Raw genomic sequence first — 21,966 nt, 5'->3', positions numbered from 1 at the left:
AATATTAAGAAGTGACGACAGAATATCATCTTCCTAATGTCCTCCCTAAATTTTTTCCCATTACAAATATCCTTTACTGGGCTTCAAACTCAGTTTTTGACAAATCCAGACAATGTGTTGTATTAATACACGACCTGCACAACAGTGGCACTTCATAATAACATGCTGCGCTGCTGCGGCCGTCCCTGGTGCTTAGCTGGAAGCTGTCTGAAAAAACACTTCCAGTTGGATGTGAGTATTGTTTTCCTGCAGATAAGCCAGACTCATTGCAGGCGTCCCGGAGCAACATGTGAGTCCAGGGATTAAAGCCAACCTTTTTAAACTAGGTTATGAAGAAAAAAAGTATTTAAAGTGAAATAAATGTCACTATCTATTCCTGGGAGTGATGTGTAATCTGGCAACTGTCAGATCAGATTTTTTAATGAATTGGCCGCGTAAGCCTCTAATTCCTTGATAGTGATGTGAGGTGAAACAGACTAATTTACCTGTGCACGAGTGCATCACAGACAGTTGCCATCTCTTGGTGCGTTGTTCTTTGTTTAGACAGCTGCAACTCAACAGTCAGTTTGTTCCAATAATATCAAGTTGTTGCCTTTCATGACATGAGCAGATTGCCAAAAACATGTCGAGAAGAGCCAAATGTTAAATCTCTGAGATGAATGGTAATTGTTGTCATCATACTCCCAGCATGTGCGCTCGTGTTTGTAGCCGTCATTTCTCATCGATCAGAATGTCCCTGGCCGTAGTTATTCTGACCCTAATACTGATCCAAGTCTTCAGGCAGCATTAATTGTGTCTCTCTTTTTTTTGCCATTTAGGGTCAGTGGAACACGCAAGGAATACAATCTTGACATATTATAACCTCCTAAAAGGTATGTAGTGTTATAAAACCGTGGCAGCTTTTAGATGCACAGATAGAAAAACAACCCTAAAGTGTAACAAAATCAGGTATCAGGATAAAAGAGCACAGTGTGACCCATCACCACGCACTCTGTCCTGACAAAATAGTTGTTTTCACCTCATCGTCTTCCCACTGAGTCACCCCAGACAAAATCACATTCCTGTGTCTCATCTAACTGCTCTAGCTGGAGCAAACGCTCTTCATCGATCATCTGTTGACCAGACCACCCTCTGAAACCCTCCAGCTTCTCGCCAGGACCCAGTTGCTGATAGATATCTCCACCAGACGATGCTGTCCAAGTTCAAAGTCCTCCAGATTGTAATGACACCCTTTAGGTCATGGCCGTTTGGGCCGCGTTACTCATTTAAGACTCCCGCGACGACCCTCGCAATTACCCGGACCGTATCATCTTCTATCAATGGCCACGAGACCAAAGGCATCTCGGACACATTCCAACCATGGTGCCTCCTGCGGCCTTTGACATGCATGTAGCAAGACTTGGCCATTTGCCTGTGGACTTGACCTTCACCTCTAAACTTAAAGAGGGACAAGAAAAGATCCCACATGCTTGATAACTATTAGTGCCTAGGTATTTTAGATCCACTTCTCCTCCCTTTCATGTTTATTTTGCTTTTAAAGGTATAGTAAACATGCTCAAAAAGCAATTATCTGCTTGTAATGGCAACTACAACACACATTTTTACAAACGTAAGTGAGCCATTACTGCAACTTGAGACATGAGGCACAAAAAAACTCACTGGTCAGTTACAGGCATCTCAGTATTTTCAGTCTACACGAGTGAGGCAATAAAAAGTGCCCCACTGGCTGGATACTAATAGTCAGAAATGCCTTTAACTAATACCAGCCATCTTGGAAATGAGAACTGCAAGACTTTCCAACAGAATGGAGGGAAATAGAGAGCGAGGACAGAAAGCGGGATTTTTTTACTGCTGTGACAAAATGCTATGACTCTTTAAAAGCGGTTGACCTCAGGTGCCCTCGGTAGTGGGGAGGCCAAGGGTGCCTGTGGTTGACTGATGTGTGCTTTCCTGTCTGACTATCTGTCTACTCGCTATCTGCCAGTCAAGCTCCTTCACTTCTCTTCGGTCAAGGGCTTCAGCTGCCCGGTGCGCACCAAACTCATTTTGGGAGAGAAAATTGCTGCGATTACAGGAAAGCTGTCCAAAGAAAATATATGATAATTCCAAAGGAGTATCCTTCTCCTTCCACTGGGTTATCACTGAGACAGGAACAACAGTGTTACGCTTGGTTGAAAGCTCATAAACACAACATTCACTTATCAGAGCGATTCCGCAAGAGCAGAAAAAGATAAAAGTTTTGTTTTGAAGCAGTCTTGGGTGGCTTCTGTGCACACATCCAACACACTGTAAGAAAAGATGTAAATGCATCAATGTAAGTCTCCAGTCAGAGGAAGAGGAGATGTGTGAGCCGCTACACTTGTGGCTGATGTTGAAGTTTTTCCCAGCCATGCATCCTCTGACATAAACATGTGAAATACAAGCTGGAGGTGGAGAATCTATAGAATCACTTAGCACTGACAATTCCTCCGAGGGGAAAGTTATGGTCCTTTGACAGTTTTATGAAAAGACAGCACACTATCTCCTCTGCTTACCTGACACTGACTTATTGAAGACTACTCAGAAATAGCAGTGAAAGAATGACATCATATTTGTTAGCTTTTTGACTGTGGTGTTGTCTTCTATCATCACGTTTGATTAAAGTGTATCCAAACATTGCTACAGTTTTAAACTCTCACTCATTTTCCCGCCTCACTGGCTCACTGCTGCTTCTGAAAGGTGCCACAACTTCAGTTGTAACACGTCAATGAGGAAACAGCGTTGGCGTTAAATAGGTACCCATTATTCCATGAAAAATAAGAACAGGTGCTGACCTGGTCGCGTTGCAAGAAGCCAGTCAAAACATTCATCACAACTGACTCATCTCTAAAACACACATTTGGAGCCTTAAAGTTAAATGTGTCAGGTGGTTGTTGCCAGTAATTCCGCTGCAGATATGTCATGCTGCTTCCTTTCCTCTTGCTCAAAGGAAAACTTCTGTCCATGATCTGTTTAACAATTCTTGACAGCGTATTTGTTGCCTTTAATGTCATTTGTACGGTGGCCGAGAGGTGCAAACCAAATTTACATAATGCAAAACACTTTTACAACCTTCAAGACAAATTTACAAGCAACAAAACACTTTTACAAATCCAAATTTAACCGGAAAGGGAATGTCCCAACTCCGGGGTTGAACCGGAAGTGACGACAAGGAGCGGCTAATGCACTCTGTCGGTCTGATCTGCGCCATTTAAACACTCTAAAGACCGACCACACGAAAAACAAAACTGCGTCAATTAGTTCATATGTTCCCCACAAAACGGGCAAAACATCACCCGCTCGCTTGGTTCACCATCAACAACAACCAAAAGTTGCATTAGCCGCTCCTCGTTGTCAATTCTGGTTCAACCCCGGAGTTGGGACATTTCCTTTCCGGTTAAATTTGGATTTGTAAAAGTGTTTTTGGACTTGTAAAAGTGTTTTGTCGCTTGTAAATTTGTCTTGGAGGTTGTAAAAGTGTTTTGCATTATGTAAATTTGGTTTGCACCTCTCGGCCACCGTACATTTGTCATCTTCGGCTTTTGCATTTGAATGGCAGCAAAATCATGACGAATAAAACGCGTTTTCTGCCCTCCAGACTCTTCTGATATACAATAGCAAGACAGGTGAGCTTCAGGCCTCTGGTAAAAGATTCTTGGTCACTCTACGGTATCAGTTTCCCACCAGGAGAGGAATCTGACAAAGACAGAGTTGTTCAGCCCTCTGGCTATCTGTCCTGCAATGGACCACCACCTCAGTGCAGCTCACTGCTGGCTGCTGTACACACAGGATGCAGGTCCATGTTTACTACAAGCGTGGGCTGCTCAGTTTTCAAGGTCACCGACTTCAGTCACATACCTGAGCTTTATCAGCCGCAGAGCCAGAGGCCAGTTCTCCACTAATACAAAGAGGAATTCTATTCATTACACTGCTATTCAGATGTGGAGACTGACTCACGAGGCACGCCTGCAGTACTTGCTGCTATAGTATACCTATGACATCACTGTGTGTGCATCATGTCAAATGTCAGATAATGTGGATAATACAGATAATAACTCACCTCAGGGACTTTCTGGGCAAACTGATTAAAGTCTGTCTAATGTAGTGATTACTGGCTGAATCCCAATATCCTCACGTTACCCTGTCATCTCACACAAGACACCCAGCACATGAACTGAGTGAAAATAAAGTGCATTTGGACACATCACTGATGTCTTTGTGCACGTGACTCACAGTTCATCTGAAGTATGTTCATTTGTCAAATGCTCGTGGTTTATTGTTTCGTGCTTTATTAAATATCTATAGCTATTTTTGTATGAATATACATATGAAAATAAATTAATCACTCCCCTGCTCAGTTAGTGTCAGCATACCAGCAGAGCAGGTGACAAATTAAAGGAAAAATCTGAACTCTTCTCCCTACGGTCAGTGGTTCTATTGTGTTGTGGGAGATATTTTGATGGCATGGTTTGGGTCCAGTTAAAGAGATAAGAGGGAAGGACTGCTGCAGATCTATACAATGTAGTTCTGAGTGATCACTTTTATCATTTAATGAAACATTTCTATCCTGATGGCAGTGGCATGGCACGAGGCGTCTCTGAATGGGTTGATGAGTATGACAGTGAAGAAAATCTTATGCTACTGCCTTCATAGTCACCAGATCTCAAGTAATTAAACACCTACTGATACTGAGGACTGAAATGTTAAACAGTGCTCTCCACCACCATCAATGAAGCACCAACTGAGGGATTATCTTTTGGGAGAACAGTGCTCATCCCTCCTATAACTTGAGAATCAATGCCAAAGTGCAATAAAGCTGCTCTCAAGGCATGTGGTGACCCCACATCTTACTAAAGCATTTGTGTTTCCGTTAATTTGCCACCTGTCTATACATAGGCCTACATTAGTTTTGTGTTTTACCTGTAAGACCCATATGTCAGTTCCTTTGTTCATCGCAGTCACTCAAGCACACTTTGGATGGTAGTAGAAAGAGGCTTTTAGCAGCAACAGGTTCAAAATGTTGTTTTTCCTATATCACTTTGTGTACAGTGACTGAAGACATGGATTTTTAGAGAGCAGTCCCATTGGTGGCTGGGCCAATTTTGTTATATTTTGCTCAGTCCAATATGTGATTCAACACTACAAATGTTTTTCTATGACAGGTGAAAGTATTGAGGTCACAGGACAATTTGTTGCTGTGAGTTTTGACTTTGTTGGCATCAGCACAGCTGGATCAAGGTGGCTAACACTAGCTAGACCATTGTTCTTTGTAAATGAGCACTGAAGGTGAGAGAGCTGCTAATGAATCAGCAAATGTTCAACATGAACAAAAGATATCGTCTAGTGGGAATCAGTGACTGAGTTAGCAGGTTAGGAGAATCACCTTTCACTTTCTGAGCTTGCTGAGTAACACACAGCCTAAATCTATGACTGTACATAAGCACTTCAGCATTCAAAGACCACACAGGCTAAGATGTGCTCCATAAATGAAACTATGTGAGAGCTGACAGAGCCCAACACCAAATGTCAGTTGGCGGCTGCCAGGTTAAATGCCATCGGAAAATTAGACGCCGTTTCCACAAGTATGTCCACAAACAGCGTCACCTTTCATTAAGGAATTGATCACATTATTTATGGATAGCTGCAGTATCATCACAGGGAAGAATTCGAATATTTGAGTTTTTAAATTGTGCCTATCGGAGAGAAGAGGTTTCACATTAGCAGCTTTAGGTCCTGCGGTAAAGACACTTGTGTATAGAGAATGGTTTAATCCTGCCAGTTCATTCATCATGAATACCAGCTATATAATATCTATGGACAGGAGCAGGAGTACCTTTGCATAGAGGCAATGATGCCAACAAATCTGAGACTTTTGTTAAGATGCCTTTACTTAGACAGTCTCAGTTTCAGTAGTGGACAACTGGAGCAAACAGTGTGATAAGCTGTATGCAACAAAGCAGAGGAGGTTAAGAAAGATGCTGAGAGAGAAAACCCTGTTTTACCATAGCTCATCTTTTCTGGCCATCCTTGGCAGAATTTTATGGATTAAAAAGTCATGAAACTGCAGAGCTGGCAGAACCTGAGCAATGAATCTAACATATTCAGGCCAGCTGTGGCCTGGAATGGCAGCTGTGTGTCCGTCATAACCCTGAGATGATGTAGATGTGTGTTCATGCAACACCCTGCTCTGCTCAACATCTTCCAGCTAAACTCTGATTACAACTTTGATTTTTACACTTCAGAGCGCCGTTGTCTTAAGTCACACCAAAGAACACTGTACTGGCTAATGTAAGAGAGAAAACATGATTGATAGTGTTGGCCTGATTAGAACAAAACTGCAACGGTGGAGTTATCCTGCTTTACAGTAAATGCTGGGACTGTCCTTCCTTTTGCAGTTGATCTAGGAGTGCAGCCAAATGAGCCTGCAGGAAAACTAGCACCATATCAGCTGTCTAATATCACAGAAATGTATCATTAGCACAAAACAATGGCAGTCGTACAAATAATGAATTGTATCAGGAAAGGCCAAGGCCCTGCTGCACAAGCAAATATTATTAACAATGAAAACTAAAAAAATCAAAGGTGAGAGGAGAGAGATTTTTCTTTGGCAAAGAGGAGAATTTCTCTGGAAAGGGACGTGTTTGGATTGAAAGTCAGGAGAAGCAGAGATGAAGCACAAAATTCTTAAGAAGTCTCAGATCTGAATCCAAGTCAACACCGCTTTTGATAAAATAAATCACTGCAAAAAAAGGTAGCTCAGATAGATCTCGAAACTAACACTTAAATTCTTAACATCACATGCTGGAATCAGTCAAACTCATAGAGAAGGAAACCTGTCGTCACCCGAACATGTAGGAGACAAAATAGTCGATATTCAGGTCATTAAGATAGTTTGTAGATATGCTAGCCAAAATGTTTTTACATCAAACATGTTATTAAAATACATTCTCTCACTGCAACTAAACAAAATAACTCTATTTCTCAAAAGGGGACAAAGCTTTATCTCAGCCACAGTGACCATTATTGTACATAAATACAGTTTGCTTAAAGAATAATTGTCATAAAGAGACTTTAGTCTTACAGTAGAATTTTGCTTCAGTGCAGTTTTCATTTAAAAACCTCATACAAATGAAATGATATTTAAAATGTGTAATTGTACATGTTCTTAGAGAATAACATGCTGCTAAATAAAAGTATGCCTTTTAAAGGGAAATGCAATATGGCAGATGTAGAATCATTTTATGCTTGTGGTTAAATAGTCAAAAAATGACATCCTCGTCTTGACTTAACTTTTCCCTGATCTTGATGGAAAACCTGATGAGGTGAAGGAAAGATCAGAGGTAGAATTCATAAGACCTACAACTACAGTGCTAAGAGAATCTGACTACACTTAATCTTGGCTACAGAACTGTATAGATATTATGATGATGGGGGTTTGCATTGGTTAAACTACAATGTTCAGATTGACTACTAAAGTCTTGGAGACTTCACTCCATACATTCTTATCATGTTGTTTCATGCAAGGTATAAAAAAAACAGACAACCCCATCAAAAATAAAACTTCATTACCACGGTTAAAATCAAATTGAAAAGGGAATACAGGCTACAGTTCTCAGAAATTACATCCAATGGTTCTCATATTGACAATGTTTCTCACATTCATCCTCCTTTATACTTATACTGGAATGAATCACATTTTTTTTAAGTACGATTGTATGAAGAAAACTGTTCATTTCTGCAATAGGACTTACATACAAGCCTGCCGATCTATTATTATTTATTATTCCACCAAGGAACGCGGCGGAGTTATGTGATGATCGCTGTTGGTTTGTCTGTTTGTCTGTCTGTTTGCAACATTACTCAAAAACGGACCAATGGATTTTGATAAAATTTTCAGGGAAGGTCAGAAATGACACAAGGACCAAGTGAGCAGATTTTGGCAGTGATGCGTTTTAAAGTCTGGATCCACAGATTTGTTAAGAATTTCCGTATCATAGCGAGATAGCGTCACAGCGTCACTGTAACTATGACAACAAGTGAACACTCCGTCAGCTACCTACTGACGATCGCATGATTGTGATCCTACTGCAAATCAACTGCTGCAGACCACGAATTGTTTAAAGATTTCATCTGTTGAAAATCATACAATGACTGAGCAGCCTTGGTGGAGTACTCCACTCTCTGACTGCTTTTCTTGTTTTTCTCATGTTTCAACCATGCTGAATGAAGAACATCATTTAGACAAAAGCCTCTTATAACTCCTCTGTGCCATGGTTAATAAGCTGATTCTGATGTGATTTTAAGCCTACACATGAGACGACAAAAATCGCAACACACAACACAGTAAACACCTTAAAAATCTGATATGATTGTGCTTTGAAGTAGTTATGGTTGACAGAGGCTCTGACTCTGTAGGCTGACAGGACAGCTGAATCCCCAGAGATATTTCTATCATCGTCAAGTGTCCAATGTGACTGTACTCAATGAATGGCCGGATGACGTGTTGCTTTAATGTTGCTGCCGGTATTATCTCCCTTCCTTTCATAAAGAATGGTCCAGTGTATCTTATGCTAAAGGAGATAAGAAAGGAAACACTTTTTCTCGGCATGTACAAAATCTGTTCTGCTCTTATCATGGCTGCCACTTACTATAGACATTTCTGTGTCATGTCACTTATTTAGGAACTTTCCAAAGCAAAGAAAAGACTTTGGACCACAGCCTCTGTCTCCTGATTGGCGATTACAATCTGAACAAGTGATAAATTCTGAGTTTTTCAACATAGCAATTTCTTATTTAGAACAGTGTGTCTTATTGTTCACACATAGGAAAATCTTTTTTAGTCTTGTTAGCACTTTCTTAAAAGCGTAACTCTTAGGAGTTTGATAGACACAGGCCCTGATCTCCTCTTAGTTATCATGCTCTCATATTTCAGACAACACCAAACTATGCACAAAGTCTGCATAGCTAATAAACACTTCAGGTGCAAAAACACTGTGTGAGAGCATTTGAGTTATGGATGCTATACAAATCAACTTTATGAGAATACTGCAGCTGTGTGGAGCTGTTTAAGAATGTCCTCCCAGACAAATTCTGCACAAATAAATCTTTGCTAACCACAAAACAAGCCCGGTGGCACTAAGAATACACGCTGTGAGTGTACATTGAAGTCACTTAGTCACTTAGTGACACTATATAAATTGCAGTGACACGCAGCTAAATGCAAAGAGTGGGTTGTAGCACCAGTAGTTAAGAGATTGGTGGGTTTGATGTTTTGTGATTATCATGAAAGAACAGTTTCCTCAAACGGAGCTTGGCCTAATTAGCAAAAAATTCCATCTGTATCTCCTAAATTAGGCCTCCGTTGCATGGCATGATGTCTTGTGATGTATGGGTGTGGCTCCCAGTGTTTTTATTACCACACCAAAAACGGCATCTTTTATGTTTAAATTAGGCATATATACATCATGCTGTGGTTCATCAGTGTGAGAACCGATGTCTAAGGCAATATATTTGCAGCCGTGAGGAAGCAAACAGAGGGTTTATTCCGCAGGACCGGGAGTAGCTATCTGTTTGAACAATGACAAAGTTAAAGCACAAAATTTATCTTGAATGTTTTCCTTTCCTTGCACACAAAACTTCATCAATGTCAGAGAAAGCAGAAATCAGGCCCATCCACCTTTGTTCTTGAACATTCTTGCATTGTGCCTTTAGCTACAAGGTTTGGCAAAAGAGGGACAGTTCCCTGGTTGTAACTCTGCAGAGGCTCCTAAAACCAGACGGAGCTAAATAAACGGTTTCTAGGAAACGCTCTGAAGTGAGGACATCGCATCTCAGTGAAGAATGTTAGAAAGCAATGAAACCTGGTGAAGGACATTACAACCATCTCCGTCCTCAGATCAACCCAATTACAAAGAAAAGTTGAGCAAGACATCTAACTGCGCAGTAAAAAAAAGAAAAAAGATATCAAAACATATTAAAACGATTCTGTAAGAAAATGTAAACTGTGAAGAGAGCTTGTTGTTGATGCAAAGAAAGAGAAGAAAAAATGTAAGAAATAAGGAAAAAATATGGGTCTGCAGAGACGGGAATATTGCATGTGATTTAATCGTCCCTCTGTGAGAATGACAGAGAAAGAGCTGTGTGCTTGTAATAATTTGTCACACACGTCTACAGACGAACTCTGAGTAGTGCAACACAGACACCGCGTGGATGTAAGCACTTGTGTGAATGCGAGCATGTGTTCTCCTGTGTGTGTGTCTGTGTAAATGAACAGAGCTGCTTTGAACTCACAGTCATCTCCTGGCCTTGGCCCAGGATCTCCAGCTGCTGTTGGATCTCTCTGAGCCGCCTCTCCTGCCCTCTCCTCTCCTTTATATCCTGCAGGACCTTCTCTCCTGGCTGCAGGTCCCCAAAGCACTTCCAGCCAACCCTCGAGCCAGGGCCCTGATACACAACAGACATGATTGGTTCTCACGGGGCAGAAACAACTCATTTCACATGGGTACCCTTCAAGAGCTCTACTCACAGCTCGAGGAGGTCACTTGGAAGCATTTAGACAGGGATAAAACTATACAACAGCTCTCAATAATTAATTTATGTGAAGTTTTCCATTCCTACAGGACTCCTAAAGATTCGGAGATGAATATAAACCAATGGTTCTTACCGACTTTTGACAGGCATCGCAGCGTAAAATCGGGTTCTCATTATAAGACCTGAGAAAGCGCAATACCTCAGCTACAGTCCACATGGGGTCCAACATAAATCACACATTTATGGCGTACACGTGCACTGGGTCGACACAATGAACCACAGGCTGCGTCCAAAGCAAACTTTTAAAACGAGTCAGGAGGAAACAGGAGAGTCATGCCTGGAGGACCATCAACGGACAGCTGATAAGTGAGAAGCTTTTCTTTCCGACCAGCACTGGATCTTTTTCTTTGGGCCTCGGTCAACAGCGACACAACTATCCCAATTAAAGTTAGTACATCCAAATGACACAGATTAAGATGTCAGGCTCCTTACAAATTTTTAGCACTGATGCTGAGGTCACGATGGAAGAACAGCTTGTGCAGCTGCGGCACGAGGAACAGTAGGCGCTGCAAAGGGTTCTTCCCCATGCCGCCCACAATTTATTTCTTTATAACTTCAAATGGAAAAAATGCTGCAGACAATGACCAGTCAGTGACCTGCATGAGGGTCATATTTTGACTCTATAAAAACAGCAGCTAGGTCAAAAAAATTGTTGGGTCTGAGAGGATGTTGCCAACCACAGGACTGTTTTGGAGTGTCGGTCCAGCGCCATGTGGTTGAAATCTGCATCTCTCTCGGTTACTCTGGATGGCAGACAGGCGTGTGTATGATCTAATAATGGTGAAATTGATGGATATTTTATAAAACGTCGACATCTCAATAGGGACTTGCGTACGGCGAAATGGTAGGTTACTGCAGACAGCGGGACGGAGCAGAAATTATGAACTTAAACATCAAGTTACTAAATCTGCTGTGACACATTTATGATAGGATGTAATCTTAGTTAAACCCAGGGTAACAGGGGAGTGCAGTAAAGTTGAGCCAGCCCATTGAGATGAATGAATGCTTCTGTCCTTGTTAATAAGCAAAACAGACTACTGCCTGCTCAGCTAATGTCATGTGTTGCATTTACACAACTTTCAGGCAACCTATTGGTACCAGTGTAATTTAACTTTAATATTCAAATCTTGGCAAAAACAAAAATCCTCTAAAATTTTTCCTAAGTGTGTGTGGCCTCACCTAGCAGTGCCCTCTGTCTCCTTATAGGGAAATAATGACAGCTTCTATCTGAAGCCTCTTTTAAGTGGTCGTTACCAGAGCCCTTCAGTTAAGACTCACTCATCCTAGACTACAAAAGCCGGGACCACGACGGATCAGACTCCTGTCATGCACCAGAGTGAGAAACACAACATTCCAACCAGGAAAAATAAAAATTAAAGTCTAGCTTTACCACCATCCTTACACCACTAAATGCACGTTGCTAAAAAAGCCCAAATCTTTGGGAGAAACAGTTTATTTAATCTGGAAACGACAGCTGCCCTACTTTTCAAAAACTATAGACTGTAAAGTTTAACAATGATAAAGCCATCACTGGCCGCTTCCAATGACTCTGGCATGTTTGTTACATATTTTTATACTAAACCAATTGTCTCTGGTTAAATTAACACCCTATAAATTCTGGTGACTGTTAGGGGAAAGCCAAAAGTCTGTTTATAAACCTTACTAATCTGACCCTAATTACAGCAAAGAAGCACCATTTTTCTTAGCTTTCAACCCCTTGTTACGTCTGTGTCCTGGATCTTGTCTCACAGTAGTGTTGTAAGAGATGTAACAACAGTAAATCAAGCTGATCTGAGGGTTTACAGAGTTCATTGCAGACACAATGAACCTAATAAGATCCAACAAACAAAATTAACAAGGTTAGATCTTTTTTATTCCAGAGAGACTTCAGTCCCACTAGCAGCTCTGTGAGGCTGAAGTTAGGGTTTTAAAAATTGCAATACCACAGGTGACCACTGGGAAAAATTGGCAGCAAGGCTGATTGGCAGTGCCGTAGTCTGATTTACTGGATGTAGACTGTGGGTATAAGCTTAAAATGTCTTGTCCTTTTCCCCTTCACTTGCTCTTTCTATGCATTACTGTTTCAAAATCCCCTTCACTACAGAAAATAGTAACCACCTCCAGCCAAGCAACCTGCCACACTGAGAAATTCAAGTTTTTCAAAGATTTTTAACCAGCAATAAGGCAGCCCTGCCAGATTTTTTGGGTGAAATGCCCATTTTATAATAGGCAAATATTCCATCAAAAATAATTCCCCTGCCACTGTTTTGAGGGGACAACACTATTATATCTCTGGCTTAGCTCCACCCTAGGTGACTGTGATTGGTTTATAGAAATACAAACAACTCCAGAGCGTTTTTGCCCCTTATAGATTGATAATGAGGTGCAGCCAGACCATTCTGCAGCACAGAACTAGCGTTGCCATATCAAACCCTTTCCAGATTAGGTATGATAAATCTATACCATGCCTGAGAACACCACATTACATCTTGTTCTAAGCACTTTGCTGTTGTTTATACTGTCTCTTCTGACTGGTGCGAAGCCCTGTAATTGGCTAAAATCTTCCATCATGGACCAGATTTTCTAAAGTCTGAAAACAGAGCCAAGACACGGGATAATAACAATATGATAAAATTTAGAGTGGTATTTTTATTATTTTTTTTTTACCTATCACGCAAAAAAATTACATGCAAATACATTAACACTTGTGCTGCAAACAGTAAACATTCAAGCAAACGTGCAGCAAACTTGACCTACATTTTCCACAAAGTTGGCCAGATTTTCATCTCAGCGTATCAAAAATTTAATTCACATATAAAAGTATGATCTTGCTGCAAATCAGTAGCAACGTTGCCAAAGGTTAACTACAACCACTGGCCTGAAATCTAAACTTTCTGTAAGGGAGAACCAAACAGGCTGACATTTCCCTGTCCTCGATCCATCCCATTTGCATTGCATAAAAAAACCAACTGTAATTCACCAGTGTCATAAAAGGTTTATCTGGACAGATCAGTTCTTATTCTTGAAACGAAACAGTAAATTCAAACAGATTTGAAATTGTTGGAAACCCTAAAATGTCAATATATGCTTGCTTTGACAAGTGATACTTGACAACTGTGTGAAATCATAACTGTTTGGCTGATACTGAGTTCATTTCAGTTCAATATATGCTCTATTTTTGCAATGTTTTGCTGGCAATGTTTCCAAGAATGCAGCTGATAGAGCAGTTCTAATAAACAAGAGTAACAAGCCCTGATCCATTTCAAAAGCACTGGCAAGGACAAACAATAAACTAGTCTTTGCTCTTGTGCCAGTCAAATTGTAGTAATGATTCATTTCTTGGAGAACACTAGGCAAATAATGCTTCTTCACCTCAGCAGTCTCCAGCTATTGTTCCAATACATTACAGGATTTGTGCGTCTTCCTCTGGAATGTGTGATAGTTTTAAATGAATATGAGGTTAGACTGAGTGACTACCAGACAGAGCAGGGAAGAGAGACTGAGGTTCGGCTTATCTGAACATCAGTAAAATACTAGCAATTGGCCCTCAGAGTAGCCACTTGACATGACGTTCAAAATCTCCAATAATCACATCATCTATCTGGGTCACAAGATTGCTGGGAGGCCACAAAGACCTGGACTTTGTTTTCTTTAAGAATGAAAAACATGTCCAACATAATTGGCTTGTTAGATAAAAGTATGTCAGCCTACCGATGAAATATCAAATGAATTCCACCGACTCTGACTCTGTATTAGTGTCAGGAGTTGATATAAAGTGCACCTTTGTAAAACTGGGAGTATAACTCTGACTGCCAAGTGCACCTTCAATCAGAAAGCAAATGTTACTAAAAGAGGGAAAAAAATCATTCACGCGAGATGTGACGACTCCTGAGACGTTGTCCTAGTTTAACCTAAAGGTTCTGAATTTGCTTTGCCACAGCATGAAAAGAGAAGCAAAACCTCACGTGCAGTAAGTGATTATTAATATTCTGTGATCAATTTTCTGATCTCAAATAGAAACAATACATTCCATTCAGAGGCTGTCATGCAGCTTCAGTGTGAAACAGCTGCAGCATTTGATGGATGATCTGCTGTTGTCCAAAGTGACGGAATAGGACAAATAGTGGGGTCTATATCATGCCAGACACTTCACTTCAAATTGAGTGTGCTGCACATTGATGCTCCCATTAAAGGAGCATATAATTGCATCATGTCAATCATATCAGTTTTTGTTAGTGGAGGGAGCCTCTGGGATTGGTAGTCTGGTGCAACTTTCTCCGCTCCAACGTGGGCTGCATCTGTAGCGCCCCTCGCCAAATACAACAGCTGGATCCTCTCATGGAGATGCAATGTCAGATACATCTCATCAACACTAGGCAAGTATTTAGGTCACCATCATGTATTAGTGTTTTCATGAATCCTGCAGCAGTATGCATGTTTTTTTTGCAACAACATGTTAACTGCAGGTTCTTCCTCACACTTGGTGTTAAGGTTGACTGCCTGAAGAAAGACCGAAAACCACTGTGACAGCTTGATAATCTCGTTGACACGCTAAACACAAGCTAAACAGGGACAGCGTGCTCTGAGGCAGCTAATCCAAGGAAGTGTCAATGGTGAAATCGTGAAAGCTACCGCGCGCTGCAATGTAATTTGTGCAATGTGTGGCCTTTCCAATCAACTTCATCATACCTTGTAGAGGTGGGGAAGCTACATGTCAGAAAGACTTCAGGGCATTTTGTAAATATAATGCAAAGAGTCACAAAAATCAGTCAAAGGAAAAAATACTCCCTGGGTTTTTCCTTCCGAGGCGTGATGTGGACGCTCGCCAACATTTCAAATAGCAGTTTGTTTTAGCATGCAGTAGCCACAAAATAGCTTATTGGCCTTGACTCTCGGCTCTTTGTTATATTAAAAATGTCTGTTGGTCACATTAAGTCACTCAGTCATTAAAAAACAGGCTACACAAATAATGAAAGCAGCATGTTTTTGTTATACTCTCAGTTACCAGTTTATTAGGCAAAATGGAGTGCAGTCCAGTGCAATAACGCTGCTGTAATTTCTATCTTTTCTAAGCATATAACTGAAGTATTGTTTCAAGTCTACAATATGCGGTGATTTTTTTTAGACTCAGTTAGTGGCGGAGTGTGGTTACATTGGACTGCATAATTAGTGGATAAAATTTTACCCACATCTGTGAACCAAACACTTCAGTACAATACAAAGGTCTAGATCCAGCCTGAGAGGTACAAAATAACTGAGACACTACTTCAACAGAACTGACAAGGCCCCCCAATTATCAGTAACTCACTGCAACTCCTTATTATACACTGATAGAATACGACTAATTAATTCCTGCTGATTGGAAAACACACTCCTCTGCATTTGCGAACAATTCGTCTTGTTAATGACTCCACTTCAAACGGAAAGTGCTGCGATGATGAGAGAAAGCCGAAGAAAGCTGACTCACACCGAGACGCCTGGTGTTGTTCAGGACAGCACACTCCTTTCTTTCTCTTTCGGTGTCTCTCTGTTTTCTCTCCCTCTGTATCTCCTCAAGTCTGAAGCATAGAAGGAGCTCTGGCTGTGCCACGTGGACCCCGGCTACCTGCCAAGTCCTGTCCACATGTCTTGCCACGAGCGCTCCCTGTGAGAGCTCGGGAGAAAGCTGTTCGGAAGCTATGGCTGAGAGTCTCTTTACTTCTCTCTGTCTCTTGTATTTCTTTCTCTGTCTCTCAGGGCTGACATTTTGCCCAGCTATGACCTGTTCTCAGACAGAGGTGCTGCCACACAGCTGCATGCCATATATTGTCTACTGCTGTCACTTTGGTAAGCAATGCAAACAAATGTTTACAACCCTGCAGCACTCGCCTCATACAAAGACATAGTCTAACATAGTTCTTTCCCCTCCCTACTCTATAAAGCTACACTCTAAATCACTCTAATACTGCTCCATAAGAGATAATGTGAGTATTTGTATATCACCATCTTAAAAATGCCCTAGATATGAAATTTGTTTGCCTCCAAGCTGTCGTTTCTCCCTCCAGAGGTCATGTTTTACATCAGCATTTTGGATGACTTGGTGATTGGTGAACATTCCTGAGCTATTAGAAGATTCACTTGTGGGTCATCTGGACTTTATATTTGCTTTCTTTTTCAGAACTGAGGGTGGTCTGGAGCAATCATCGTTGCATAGATCAAAACCTCCTGATGCGTCCTACAATCAAAAAAGCATGTTGAACCTGATACCGTGTTAAAATATCCGCACCACCTGTGCCTTCTCAGTAAATCGGCATAATCCAAAGAGCAATCAAAGTTCAAAAAAGTGTCTGATCTGCTTGAAGAGTTTCAGATTGTGGAAGACACTGTTGCATCTGCAGTCCCTCCAAACTATTGTAAATACTTCACAGTCTATTGCCTTTACTGTTAAAGAGATACTCATGGGGTCATCTCCGCCCACGTTGCTAACATAGAAGTAATTTTAATGTTTGCCAAATAATGACACAGATGAAATAAATTTGAACTTGAGCTAAAGAAGCAGCCCTAGTTCAATATTTATCAATAGCATCTGGAAGGGGGAAAAAAATCCTTTCTGCAGTTCTTGTTTGCCAGTGACAAATGCTGTATGTTATCAAGTGCAATGCTACAATTCACATGCAAGCAGTTATGCACAATGAGCTGGAACTTCTTCAGTTGAGAAAATAAAAATATAGGACTGTGAGAATTGACTGTGCAATGCTTAAAGTCTCTTTTAGTCATTGACTAAACATCTTGAAATGCATTTCAGTGTATAGAATAGAGATTTTTTTTCCCAAGAGAAGAGACTTCTTGCCTTAAAATGACCTATAGTGGTGGAAGAAAGGTTTCGGACACCCTTGAAATTTTACACAATCTCAAATATTATCATGAAATATTTGTGGAAACAAATACAAATGATATTTTTTAAGTTTTTATTGGCTTTTTTTGGATTTGTTTAGTATTTTGGCTGTGACTGTCCTAAAAGAAATTGCACTTGAAGACATAAGCGTAATTCTTAATGCAATATTTCACAAATGCATGGGGTGTCCGAAAAATTTTTTTCCACCACTGTAAACACTGTTACTGTGTAAATCTATGAATTCCCACCTCTATCCATCCACTTCTCCACATTTGCTGCAGCTCGAGCACACCAGCTCACCTACAACTGTGTTCAAACACTATAAAAACTACTCCACACTACACAATGGCAAGTTGTAAATTGGAGTAATTCAGCCAGACTTTTTGGAACTGGACACTGATTCTGAATTACACTAATACGGAAACACCAGCCTGGATGATGACAGGATTGGTTTCTTAGATTTGTTGCATATGAAAACCATCATCATCTGGACACTGCAGTTTCAAGGTGGAAATGCTCAGTCTTGATGGACACTGCTTATCTCACTTGTGCTGTGTCGCCCAGCATATATAAAACAACATATCCACATGTTAATAAGGTGAAAAACTTGATTTTCATTAGAGGGTTTTAAAAAAGAATATCATGCAAGCCAACATCAACAGGTATGTTCTGATATATGGTACGCCAGAAAAAGATGATAATGTCTCAATACATAACATGCCAAATGTAGTACCCCAAAAATACCTGCATGCGCTACTACATCTGGTTGGGTTTTGCAGTCTGCAAGGCAGTACACTATTCTGACCATTTCAACCCACAATCCTCTACACAGTTACGTCACATATGTCATGGTTTCTTGCGTGGCTATAAACAAGCTTGAACCAGACAGACAGATGACAGCTCACTTTGCATAACAGACTATGGCTGGCAAATTTTAAGGCACATTGTTACGATGAAGTAGTTTTTTTCCCAACTGTATGTATACTGAGCAGCTGTAGCACGCACCTTAAGGAAAAAGAAAAGGTTGATGATTTGGAATGCAGCCACTGTCATGTCATTGCTGCACAAGAGTTCTGCACAGTTCTGTATGAAAACATAAACCGCAGCAGGTTGTGAGTTGGATCACAGCATATTAGCGAATATACTGTATAAAGATTTGGTTATTGTTAACAGATGACTATGTGACAAAATTATCCACCACGGGGAGCCACAACGAGTGGAACAGTCAAAAGTTAGATCTCAACCATGACAAGGAAAAACTCCTCTAAACCACTTAACACAACTGCTGCTGTGGAGAACACCAGTGGGAGAGGCGTTTATAAGAAGACAATAAACTGTTTCTCATGGGAATTATAGGGTGGGGAAGGGTGGGGAGTCTATTCTTTTTAGCCAAGTTAACCTTGTGAAAAACACCAAGCATGCCACATGACAACCCTGACACCTCAGTTCCCACAATGCAGCTGTCCAACCGCCAGAGCAATATGTAAGCATAGACCATATTAGATGTGTCATATTAGCACACGCAAAGACTGAAAATGGATATATTGCAGTGTTTTCATGCTAATGAACCATAAAAAACACACCCAGTCACTGCCAAGTTGATTGATAAACTTCAGCTGCTGGAAAGGGAAAAACAGTGTTGCATAATTTTCTGTTGTGAATTGGCTGATTTTAATTTTCTCAGCAGGGACATGAACATCATATTCTGGAGAGGACAGTTTCTTCCTTAGTTAAGAGGACACAATGTCTTTTACGGCTGCCATCACAATTAAAAAGAAACACTTTCACTTTCCAGTTGTATTTTGAAGCCAAGGCTCATGTCTATTGCATCTGTATATTTCTAAACATTATGAAAATGTTGAGGTCAGCTGGTGTCCTGACTGACTAAGCTTCATTTTTGATGAATATAACACAAATGGAGTTTTTCCACAGCTTTAATTATATGACCGGCCCAAGTAAGATCAATTTGCAATCTACACACTGACCACATTGTGCTGGTCAAAAGGGCGTTCTCTGTCCCAAGCTCTGCTCTCTCACTTAACATCTGCCGTAGTTAAAATCATGGGTGCTCATCAGCAACCACACAATGTGACCTCATAGTCTCGCATCAAAATATAGCCGAGCGATGCACAACAAAAACACAGCTGGGGTTACCAAGCAAATACAGAAGGAGCCGAAACCCTGCTGATTACGAGAGGGATTCAGTGCAAGCAAACTGTGACAGTGACTGAAAACCATGACAACATTCGTTAATTTTCATTGCAACCACACTTTCAAAAAGCCCACATTTAACAGGGACAACATGTGTAATTCTGATCTGTGAAGCACACACACAGATACACACACAACAAACACACACAACACTTAACACACCCAAGTCACCAAACAGCAGACAACACCTAATTCTCATGACAGAATGGGCTCGGCTGGCTTTAAGCTGTGGGTGGTGCAGGCATTACCACACAGTGGTACAGTAGGAGGGGTGTACTGTACATTTATCTCACGTGCCAACAGATGTTTTCAATGATAGAAAGGCAATTTCAGCCGAAGCCTGAGAAAATGGGAGAAGAACGCAAAAGGAGCGATGCTGTCATAAGCACAATATTGATGGTGTCCAAGGAAAACAGTTTAGAGATGTGTTTTGATTCTGTTGAATCCAGGTCATTAATAGAGAGTTTTTTAGCTACCTGACCTTTTTCCTATCGTCAGAGATCTTCAGGATAGAGCCAGAGGCAATGAAAACAAGACTTTTTCCATCAAGACATTCACCATGACTCACTGCGTGACCTTGTGATGAATGATAGTGTGCTTCCACAAATACAGATGCTGTGGTTTATGACATGGAATTGCAATTTGGATTTTTTTAATGCCTTATCAATTAGTGAGTACAGTGTAATATGCACCTGTCACAGATGGAAAAGGAAAGACAAATCAGAGACCACTGATGTGTGTGTAATCCCAAAAATGCAATTCTAAAATCCACATGACCAGTTATGTTGTGTACAAAAAAAATTACAAAGTATGCTTTTTGTGCAAATACGTATTGCTGCAAAGATGATAGGCTGTAATACATGGCCAGTTGGTTTTACAGCGGACTTCATATGTAGTAAATCTTCCTGCATGTGTTAATATCTCCAAATGAAAGGGAAAGTCATGTTCCTTTCCTGGAGCTGGCACTCCTCCACCTCTACAAGTCTGTAATTATATTCTAATGGGGGGACAGACTCTCCTCTGCGGCAGCATCCCAGTCAGTGCCAGGCCTACAGACTGCATCCAACCTTATAGACTCACGTAGCCAGAGACAAGCAACTGCTAAGGTGAATCTGCAGGCATGGAAGAATATCAATCACAATATGTTGGGAAAGGACGCCACTAAGTTCTGAAGACACAGATTTAAGCGTTGGCAGATTCTTTATGAGGGAGTGCTCACTGGGGAGAGGTGAAAATCTCCTTCTTCCATGTAAAACGTGACAGACGATCGATCTGACACAGCCAAAAAACAAGAGACAATGGGAAACGTGGAAATCTAGATCATGATTTAATACCAGTGTGGAAAACCCGCTTTCGGCACAAACAGAGATGCAGTATGATGGTCCTTTTAAGTGTGCACTGAAGTCTGCGTTTGAATGAACATTCAAACAAGAAGGTTCCCGAACTGCTGTCCAAATGGTTTCAGTTAGGACCTCAAGCCACTACCGAGAAGAAAGGTAACTGCAAAACAAAGCCATATTTCCTTTTATTACCACCAAGGATTTATGGCCACTGATGTGAAATGAATGACTGGCTCTGAAAGAGATTTATTATACGGGCAGTTTATTTTTAATATATGCCACAACAGCAAGACAGGAGTGAAGCAGAGCAAGGAAACAGTTCCTTTCTAAGCTCTTCGGGTGTTGCAATCACCAACATTTCACTATTTTTCTAATACGTGGCATAAAAACATTCAAACACTGAAGTTTGAGAGCGGATCACCTGCAGTCATAAAGGTTTTGTGTCATTGTCTAATTCACATTTTACATCATTTGAAAAGGAATGCCTGCATTAGCCATTTCCGCACTAATGGAGAGCAGATGATGGATGGATGATGGGGAATTTTACATCTCCAAAAACCCTTTTGACCAGGCAAGATGATTAAAGGGTTAGAAGGGAGGGAAAGCAGGCTGCTAAGTAGTACAAGCAGCTGTCTAGTATTATCACAGTTTTGTACAACTGGCCAAAAGTCCACTGCACATCATGCTGGGAGAATCTTGCACAAGATTGCACTGAAGGGTATAATTCAAGGCAACAGTTACTATTAAGAAGGAATGACAGTGGTACAGTCATTCGCCCTCAGCACCTGTTTAGTGAATACAAGCAGTTACTAACTTATGAAATTTGGGAGTTTCAAGACGCAGCTGTGTCATCATCACCAAACGCATCTGGTGAGCTCAATCAATTCTCAGTGTGAAAACTAAAAACTTATAAGACTGAGTCACTGTCAGGCT

The 21,966-nt window shown here is 40.9% G+C and overlaps 1 protein-coding gene across 3 annotated transcripts in view; it reads right to left on the bottom strand.

Moving 5' to 3' along the window:
• The window catches only part of fsip1 (fibrous sheath interacting protein 1), a 51,225-nt gene that overhangs the window by 20,146 nt on the left and 9,113 nt on the right, over window positions 1-21,966 (bottom strand). For 2 of the 3 annotated variants that reach the window (XM_023298397.3, XM_055005894.1), the window contains exon 9: window positions 10,309-10,461. The exons of the other annotated variant lie outside the window; for it this stretch is intronic. In XM_023298397.3, the coding sequence (XP_023154165.2) occupies window positions 10,309-10,461 (153 nt within the window). The remainder of the gene's footprint in view (window positions 1-10,308; window positions 10,462-21,966) is intronic. 3 annotated transcript variants of the gene reach the window in all.

Source organism: Amphiprion ocellaris, chromosome 20 (genome assembly GCF_022539595.1).
Source record: "Amphiprion ocellaris isolate individual 3 ecotype Okinawa chromosome 20, ASM2253959v1, whole genome shotgun sequence".
NCBI classification, from domain to species: Eukaryota; Metazoa; Chordata; class Actinopteri; family Pomacentridae; genus Amphiprion; species Amphiprion ocellaris.
Note: the sequence above shows the minus strand (reverse complement) of the source record. Positions and strands in the feature narration are given on the sequence as shown.